This window comes from Panthera onca, chromosome F2 (assembly GCF_046562875.1).
Source record: "Panthera onca isolate mPanOnc1 chromosome F2, mPanOnc1 haplotype 2, whole genome shotgun sequence".
NCBI classification, from domain to species: Eukaryota; Metazoa; Chordata; class Mammalia; order Carnivora; family Felidae; genus Panthera; species Panthera onca.
The window spans coordinates 28,825,859-28,835,162 of NC_138356.1; the positions used below are offsets into that span (position 1 = coordinate 28,825,859).

At 50.0% G+C, this 9,304-nt stretch overlaps 1 protein-coding gene across 2 annotated transcripts; it reads right to left on the reverse strand.

Moving 5' to 3' along the window:
• Positions 1-2,024: 2,024 nt before the first annotated feature.
• Positions 2,025-5,830, reverse strand: HEY1 (hes related family bHLH transcription factor with YRPW motif 1). Of its 2 annotated transcripts, XM_060610774.3 has the most exons (5): positions 5,578-5,830; positions 5,240-5,315; positions 5,029-5,112; positions 4,659-4,740; positions 2,025-3,762 (listed from the first exon to the last, which is right to left on the reverse strand). In XM_060610774.3, the coding sequence occupies exons 1-5, from the start codon at positions 5,664-5,666 to the stop codon at positions 3,179-3,181; spliced, it is 915 nt and encodes a 304-aa protein (XP_060466757.1). In that variant the 5' UTR covers positions 5,667-5,830; the 3' UTR covers positions 2,025-3,178. The 2 variants fall into 2 exon arrangements, with proteins under 2 accessions (XP_060466757.1, XP_060466758.1); XM_060610775.1 differs by lacking the exons at positions 4,659-4,740; positions 5,029-5,112; positions 5,240-5,315; positions 5,578-5,830 and adding an exon at positions 4,206-4,275.
• Positions 5,831-9,304: the final 3,474 nt, after the last annotated feature.

Here is a 9,304-nt window from a genome sequence, read left to right on the forward strand (position 1 = left end):
ACATATAATAATGAAAATAAATGAGTAATTATTGAGACCTTTCAAGATTCTTTGTGATGAGTGATATTATTTTCCTCATAAGGGAAATTTATGGGCCATCTAAAAAATTTTGTTTATAAGGGTAGAAATACTATAAATGTATATATAGTATAAAAGTATGCTGATGCTAAAGACCCTGATGTTCTTTTTTTTTTTCCTTACTGTATCAGTTCAAAATAGAAATGAGTTTTCCTACATTCATTTTTCTATATACCCCCGGCTTATCATTATAATTCCATCCTGTTTCCCGGGAAGACCTCATTCCACCTGCATTATTATTTCTAAAAACCGGTCACCTTGGAGGGGTTTAAAAAGACACCAAGGGCACCTGGGTGGCTCAGTTGGTTAAGCGTCTGACTTCAGCTCAAGTCATGATCTCATGGCTTGTGAGTTTGAGCCCGGGTTGGGCTCTGTGCTGACAGCTCAGAGCCTGGAGCCTGCTTCTGATTCTGTGTCCCCCCTCTCTCTCTCCCCTGCTCAGGCTCTGTCTCTCTCTCTCTCTCTCTCTCTCTCTCAAAAATAAACATTAAAAAAATTTTTTTTTAATAAAAAGAAACCAAAATATTTATTTGGAAAACTGTGTAACCTCGAAAATGACTGCCCCGCACCCTGCCTCCAAAGACAAAGTACCAGGCAGGTGATGATACAGGGATCACAGATGTGACAAGCGGATGGTGCCACATGTGTTACAGCGCCACAGCGCTTTCTGCACAGCCACCAAAATGACAGGGTTTCCTTCTTACTGCATTAGCAGCCATCTAAGCCTAGGTATGAGTAAGACAACCTAAGGCAGCCTGAGCACAATGCTGCTCGGTAATGCTTTAATGCCATTTGAAATCACAGGGCTAAAATTAAACTGACACTTGGCAGAAATTACCGTAACACTTTCCATCACAGCATTATGATGGGCAGAAAGTACGCGGCCCAGGCAGCGCTGAGAACAGAACCGTGCAGCCACAGAGGGGCCAACATGCAAGGCCACACAGAGAAACTTGGAGTGAGAGCTAAAGTTGGAGACCCACAATCACAAAAATGTTGCAGTCTCTGTTCCCTTCCCAGAGACCCAGAAGGCGCTGCTCAAGTTCAGAGTCCAAACTTTTCTCTGCCTTCCTGTCTTCGTTTTTCAATCAGAGCGGGGAGGAGGAGCTCTGTGGCTGGGCAAAGAAAAGGCAAGCTCTATTTTGTCATCTGCCAGAGTGGGTTTTCTCCCTCTCCTCCCCACCAACCTCAGGATCAAGGCAAACTTCTTCCAAGCCAGGAGACAGCACTCCTCAGCTGGCAGGATGACTTTCAAGGCAATAGGAAGGCACCCCTCTCCCCCTGGGGCCCAGATTACTGCCTCTGTTCTGGCAGCGTTTTGTTCTAACCTAAAGCATATGTCAGCTTTGTCACTACACAGCTCAGTCAAATGCATCTAAAGGGTTAAGCAAATTCCTTGAAACAAGACAAGGAAAGACTCCTGGAGCTGTGCAGGTGCAGAATTACAGCCTTCCACTGCTCATCAGGCCAGATTCCCCAGCCCCTGCATGGGCTTTCAGAGATGGCAGTGTTAGCTTTTCTTGTGCTACAGTTAAAAAAAAAAAAAAGGAATTTTCTGTTCTCTTAGCACAGGACTATGCACACAGTAGATGCTCTCAGAAAAAAAAAAAAAAAAAAAAAAAAAAACGTTGGTCAACTCCGTTTTAAAAGATTTCAGCAGAGTTCTCTCCCACCCTGCAACTCCCAGCCTGATGAGTCTCCCTAGCCCGCTGAGGGCCAGATCATCTGACATAACAGTGAAAGGGCTGGGGCTTCTTATGGGAATCAGGCCAAAGCCCTGCGCTGCAACGAAGTCACCTTATTCAGTAGCAAATTCACACAGTTTAGAATTCCCAAAATAATGAATAAGAAAACTGGTAACCAAGCAAAATGAAAATGAAAGGAAAATTTATCTTCTTTTAGCCAACAGAGGGAAAGGCCAAGGCATGTAAGACATATACAGAATAGTTTGTTCTTCCTTTTTTATTTAGTCACAACACATCGGTACAACAGAGGTCAAACCCAGTTCAGTGGAGGTCGTTTAAATTACACCTGCTAAAAGGATAAACCTGTGAACTGATGCTTTTATGAACCAAATTAAACCAAAAGAAGGCAGCACACCTTTTTAAATACCTCAACAACCACATTGCCATGCACCAAAAAGGAAAACACAACATAAAAATTTCCAGTTAAAAGAAAACATAGCAGTTTCAGGAAGAATTAGGTTATGCATTTAACAGGTTCCACTGGACTATTCGATTGGACCACTTGCACACCGTGATCATTTATCCATGTTAATGTTTGTGAATTTGAGATCCGTGAGATTAAAAATTCATTGCATTGCATGGGGCTGGTAAATGCAGGCATATCCTATGCAGTCTCCTCCCCACCAACTCCAAATGGAGATCAACCCCCAAGTGGCTCTCTCCTAACTAAGCCAGGACTGCAGTCCTGGCAGGTGGTCATATGAACTCAGGGCCCCTGATGGGTTATACATTCACCTTACTGCTGCAGGAGGCAGAGAATGAACTCATCTTCTTTCTTGGATAAAGCTGATTGATCATCTGATTTGTCAACGCTTTGTTCAGAAATATAAAATTCAACATAGTTCCCCCCACAAAAGAATATTACCTATACAACACCTTAATTGTCAAACTATTAACAAATAGCATCATGTTAACATTGAACTTAGTGGTTTGGAAAATTAAATCTAAAAACAGACTTCAGCTACGCAACAAGAAAAACAGACCAAAATACTAAATGTTAAAATTCCCAAAACTTTGAGGCAAAAATGGAATCATTCTTCGACAGAGAGGTTTACAAAGTAATTAGGCACAGAACAAACCTATTACCAAGTGCTGGTTTATACTCACTATTTCAATTTAATGTTTGGAACAAAATTGAACAACTAGTTTTTAAAAACTGCTAATACATATGATAAAAAAAACATTAAAAAAAAGAAAAAGTAAACCAACAAACCTTTAGTCTTTCAACAAAATTCCTCTGAAAGTGTACCTTTTTCCTTTTTACTTTTACTGACGACTTTAAGGTGATGTTGGCAACAGCCCAGCTCAGCTGGGATTGTAAGTGTTCCCCTCCCTCATTCTACAGCATCAGTTCTTTAAAAAGCTCCAATCTCTGTCCCCCAAGGTCTATAGGGCTTGCCAAGGTTTGCTGCCTGCGTGGGTGCCGAAGGGCTCAGTGCATTGGGAGACAGTAAGTGAAAGGAGCCAAAGGAGAAGGGGAAGGCCGACAGGGAAGCCACGGAGGAGAGCAGGGGCGGCGAGAGTTTGGAGGCGGAGGTGACCACAGGGAGCACCGGTCCGAGGCCGCCGCTAGGGGGCGCACGCAAAGCAGGCGCCTCCGGATGTGCCGCGGTCAACCTGCCCTGGTGGTGTGGTTCCGTGGGCGAGGCGGTGGTTCCAGTGTTCCCGTGGCCGTTCTGGGGCAGCAGCAGGGGGTGCGCGACGTGCGGGTGATGTCCGAAGGCGCTGCCCCAGGGAATGTGTCCAAGACCTGCGTGGGCGCCGCTGGCCGCTTCCCGCTGGGAGGCGTAGTTGTTAAGATGTGAGACCAGTCGAACTCGAAGCGGGTCAGAGGCATCTAGTCCTTCAATGATGCTCAGATAACGGGCAACTTCCGCCAGGCACTCCCGAAACCCCAAACTCCGATAGTCCATAGCCAGGGCGTGTGCGTCAAAATAGCCTGAGGAAAAGAACAAAAGAAAAACCTCAGGCTTTGCTGATTTCCCGCATTTCTTCAATACCAAAGGCAGCCCTTCCTAACAAATACCTACATCCTTAAAAACGGCATACACGGGCTCTTAACGAAGGTCCAAATATTTTGGAGTTGACCGAAGTCTTTGCATTAATCAACATGAGAAGTGTTTGCTAATGTAAGTTCAAAGCCCAATTAGAAACTGCTGAGCAGAAAGTGGAATTATACCCTACCAGCAGATGAAACTATGTTCATTCCTTTAATGTTTTCCCCCAACAACAACAAAAAATACATCAAGGACAGAGAAACCACAGAGCAGTGAAATTCATTAGACACACAGATGTAAGTTATCATCATGGAGCTTTTAGCCACTTGGTCCTGAGCAAAGGATTTTCCGGCTGGAGACAGACACACAGACCCCGGTCTCCCACCTTCTGTTAGGTTTTCTCTAATTAACCACAACAGGTTTCTTTCCTCAAGAGTCATAGGAGCTTTTTTTTTTTTTTCAATCCTGTAGATAAAATTAAGACCATAACTTTTTTTTTTTTTTTTAAGGCTTTTTCTCAAAATGGCAATCAACAAATGTGGTGAGAGCTACCTGATTATAATCAGGGCTGTCACAGCTTTCGGGCACCTCGCTGATAACAGGTATTCTCCAAAAGAAGGTGCATTAGCTTAGTTCGAAGAGGACTGGGGTGATGCATTCACTGGAGAAAATCCTATGTGCATTTGCAAATGCACTGACAACTGTACACCACACAACATTCTCTCCCCACCCCCAAAGCACACAGGAAAAATAAGGCAGCGACTGCACCAGGGCTGGCCTGCCGCATCTACTCATTCTACCCAGAGCACTCGGCTGCCACCAGATTAGTGATATGTACCTTTCCCTCCTGCAGTGTGCAGCATTTTCAGGTGATCCACTGTCATCTGCAGAATTTCGGCTTTTTCTAGCTTAGCAGATCCCTGGAGAAGAGAATGGGGGAAAAAATTGATATGGCACCAAGTGCCTTTGGGGAACAACTTAAAACAGATATGCACCGTATGCAGTATGCTTTGTAAATCATAAAAGTACAAACTAAAACAAAATGAGCTGTCTTCAGAAAATATGTTGGAATCTGTATATGAATTTATCTCTTCGGCAAAAGCAATACGGTTATTTTTCGAGACACGGATGAGGTTCAGATTAATGAGGGGAGGGATTCAGAAGGTGTGGATGGCTACACGGAGAGCTCTACCCACTTTCTCCATTACCTGCTTCTCAAAAGCACTAGGCACCAGCCTCCTCAGCTCAGACAAACTGTTATTAATCCGGTCCCGTCGGCGTTTCTCAATGATCTGCAGAAAGCAAGCAAAACAAAGGAGGGTATTTCCATCAAGACTGTAAATTTCAAAAATGAAGAAAGGTAGTTCTTTCCATTAATTAATAACAAAACAAAACAAGAAGCACTGTAATGAGACTCACGCCTCTTCGTCTTTTCCTGGCCAAGATCTGGGAAGATGTAGTTGGGGACATGGAACCGAGAGCCGAACTCAAGTTTCTGAATGGGGGGAAAAACAGGAATCGCTGTAAGCCAGGGGAGGTGATACGAAGGGTCCCCCTCATCCTCCCCGCACTCAGATTGTTTTGGCCACTTGGGTTTGAAAGGGCCTCCGGCGTCCCTCACCCCGGACAGGGGCATAACCCAGATGCGCAGAGGTCAGTGGAGGGCACAGACGTGCCCGGGGCCCTCGCCCGCTGTCAACCGTGGCCAGCCGGCGCTCGCCTCCTGCCCGGGTTCCGCTCTGCCGCCGCCAACTCACCCATTCTCATCCGCACTCTCCTTTTCCACTTCGATGGTCTCGTCCAGCTCGCTATCCGAAGAGCTGTACTCGGGGTGGGCTCGCTTCATGTTGGTTGCGCGAGGGCTCCGGGGGAGGGTCTGTTCCGCGCGGCGGGCAGGGAGGAGTTAACAGCAGCGGCGCCTCTCCGCGCTCGGGGGCTCGCGTTCCGCACACACTGATCCCGCTCACGCTCTGCCTCCGGTTAAAATTCAACCATCCCTTTCCCACGCTGCGCCCCTACTCAAGTCCCCTGGGAGGGCAGGCGGGGTGTAGGAGGCGGAGGGGCGGAGCGGCGGCTCCTGGGCAACAGCCTCCGCTCCGCCAACCCGGCTTCTCGCTCCGTTGATTGGCAGCCACTCCGGGGAGGGACCGGAGCGAGGCTAAGATCGAGGGCGAACCCTGCCCCCGCCCTCCTCGCCGGCCCCTACCCGGCGGCGGTGCGTCGGCTCCGCGGGGGCTCCGCTGGGTCTCCACTGCGGGGGGAAGGGGGAGGCGCGGGCGGCGGTGGGCCGGCGGCGGGCAGGCGAGGGAGGCCGGGCCGGGACACAAGCCCGCCGGCGGCCGCGGCCCCGCCCCGCCCTGCGCGCCCCGATTGGCCTGGACGCACGCCAGGGCCGCGCCTGCAGCGCCGCCGGTGAGCCGCACGCGCCGCGGGCCGTGGGAAAGTGCCGGCGCCACGGCCGCCAGCCAATCCGGGCGGCCGGCGGCGGCGACGGCGGCCGCGCTGGCGGCGGCGGCGGCGGCGCAGGGCGTCCGCATGAATGGAGAAGAATGGGCAGGCGGGGGAGCGGGGCCGCGCGGGGGCGCTCCGGCGGGGGCTGGGCGGCCGCGGGCCGGGCCCCCCGTGTGAACCTGTAATCGGAGCCCGGGCGCCGGGCGGCCCCGGAAACCGCCGCCCTGCGCCGCGGTAAATCTCGGCTGCGGGGCCACCCGTGCCCGGCGGCGGGAGGCGCGCGCCGCTGGCGGAGCCGGGCCCGTTGCACCTGGCCGGGTGGCGCGCCGACAGTTGCGCGGAGGCTGCAGGGCGCCCGCAGAGCGGAGTTCGTGCGCGGCCACAGTGGCCACCACCTCGCGGGCCGGCGCTTGGAGGGGCAAGACGAGGTTTCTGGGAATGTCCTCTTTCGGTTTGGGGGACTGTGTCCCCACATACAGCCAGTCTCGCTTCTGCAGCACTGTTCATCTTCCCGAATGGAATGAGTTGCCTTGTGCATCTAATTTCCGCACAAATTGGAACGTTCCACAAAGTGAACGCGTTTTTTCGGGGGGGGGGGGGGGAAGACCCCTGGGGATATCCATTATGGAGGGGGTTTTTTGTTTTGTTTTGACGTTGTTTTTTGTTTCCTGGAGTTGGCGGCCAGATCCTCTCAGCGGGCGACTGGGTGGCGGGCCTGGCATTTGCGTCTGAGGCCGCCCTCACTGCGGGAGCGCACGTCTCTGACCCTTGGACACACAGCACACACATACACACACTGCACACCTCCGGTTTGGGTTCTTGGTGTTTACTGGAAGCTCCGTGGAGTTACGCAAGTCCTCCGTAAGATATTGGCGGGAAAAAATTCTGTATCTCTGGACTGATTCCCTATTCAGGGATTTGTAGAAGCAGCCGGATGGGTGTTTTGAATTTGGAAATCCAGGCTCCTCTATCCCTTACAAAGGAGCAGAGCGATTGGTATTCCTCTCAGGTCCATTCTTGTGGCTGCTGACCTTGCAGTCCTGTCAATGAGGGAGCAGTTGATATAGAGGATAACAAAAATGTTTTCACTTGTGCGAATAGCTTCTCCGTGTCTACCTCTCCTTAATTAGTGATCTCAATGCCATCTTAACACATTTTAGACGCCAATCCTCTGTATGGCCTGAGCCTAATATGTCTGTTCGATTCTCAGCCCCTCACCTCCCCCAATATTTCACCTCCTGGCTCCCACTGAACTCTTATTTCACTTCACCTCCACCTCCAGCCCCTCAGCTCTTCATTCTGGTCTCCTCTGCTTCCCTGTCTAGGCCGGTCCCTCCATCCAGCCATGTTGGATTTTTTCTTGCTGGCATACCACATGCCCTTGCTCCCTGAAATTCCCTGGCATGCCACTTGTCAGTTGTCCATCCAAGATCAATTCCTTTGTCTGCTTACTCTGCGCCTACTCACAGGCAACAGCTCTTTGGGGGTTGCTAGAGGTTCAGCCTCCCAAGCTCCTTTCCAGCCTCCACAGTCTTCAGCCAAGCACATCACTCACTGCCACCTGCCTCTTCCCCCACCTCCAGAACTGAATGGTCCAGGCATAGGAAACCATCCACTACTCCCCTCTGCCTTTCAGAAGTCCCTCTGACACCATTTCTTTCCCCAAAGTGGCAGGCCACCCTACCCTAGAAATTAGTGTGTCCACTAACCCTCTGTGGTTCTGTGGTTGCCAACCTCTGGAATCTACAGTGAGCGAGACTTTCCGGCCTTGGCCTATTTCTGCTGCCTTGTACAGACATGGATAGGTGGATGAGAAGAAAAGACAAAGTGGGGTTGAGGATTCCTGACTCCACATTGGTACCTAAGCAAACTATTAATCCCACATTCAATGTTACTTTGCTGTCAAAAATGAGGTCTACGTTAAACTGTTAAATCTCTCCTGCTTCTTAATCTTGACTCTCACTCATCCATCCAACTAATACTGAGTGCCTTCTGTGTGCCTGGCCCCGTGCTAGGGCCTGAGAATGGAATGATGACCCCAAAGTGCTATGGTTCCTGCCATCCTAGAACTCACATCCTAGGGGGGAGATAGACAATGAACAGGTAAAATTGTTATAAATGGGTTTAATGCTTGGAAGCATCTTTTGATAAGGAAAAACAAGGGGTGAAGATACTTCATGGGGTCTGGAAAGAACTTTTCTGAGTTTGGGAAGGCACTTAAGAACTAGGTCAGAGTCTAGTTCTGGTTCTAGGTCTAGCTATTTCAGTTAGAACTACAAAAGAAGGGGCTGAGGCCCTCCCATCAGTAGTAGAATCAGGCAGACTGAGAGCATGAGGCCCAATTTTCCAGCACCTGCAGAGTAGAGGGGCTTTATCCCTGGAGGCCTTGAGTAAAGAACTGCTTTAAACTTCTTAGCAGTCCCCTGAGCAAGACACAACCTGCAAAAGCAGCCTTGTCTCCAACCTGAGTGGGGCTGCCTAGGCCTAGCCCCTTAGGAAAATGTTGCTTTTCGTAACTCATCTGTCCTGTGGGACCAGCCTTTTCAAATATGCACAAAGGCCCATTTCCTTGCCTGTCTGTGGAAAATGGGTTTACTTATCTACTAATAATAATCCATCAGGTTGCCTTTCTCTGTGTTCTCTTGCAGAAGGGATGCTCAAGATGCCCCAGAAGAGACACATACTACAGATTTAGGAATTCGCTCCCAAGGCCAGGTCCAGGTGGGGCGTTCCCAGAGGTGAACCAGTGATATCTCCAGAAAGAGCCCATCCTCAAACTGCAGTCCCAGCATTTCCATCTGAAAGATTAAGGCCACAACTGGCTGGAAGGGACACAAGCAGTAGCTGGGCAGGGGACCACCGAGGAAAAGGCCCTGAATCTTTGATTCATCAGGTTTGGCCACTGTCGAGGTCCCTACCATAGTGTCCTGGATGAAGCCCTTTCTCTGTTGGTTTGTTGGTGGGGTCATGATTAAATAGGTATGCAGGAGGGCCAAAGACTACACCTGCCGCCTGGATAAAGAGAGGGGCTGC

What these genes read in the sequence shown, in the direction of transcription:
- HEY1 (XM_060610774.3), bottom strand. Translation starts at nt 5,666, where the DNA reads ATGAAGCGAGCCCACCCCGAGTACAGCTCTTCGGATAGCGAGCTGGAC. An exon ending in CCAGGAAAAGACGAAGAGGC is followed by an intron (nt 5,113 to 5,239) that starts GTGAGTCTCATT and finishes TGCTTTCTGCAG; the next exon opens with ATCATTGAGAAACGCCGACG. An exon ending in CTAGTGCTTTTGAGAAGCAG is followed by an intron (nt 4,741 to 5,028) that starts GTAATGGAGAAA and finishes TCTCTTCTCCAG; the next exon opens with GGATCTGCTAAGCTAGAAAA.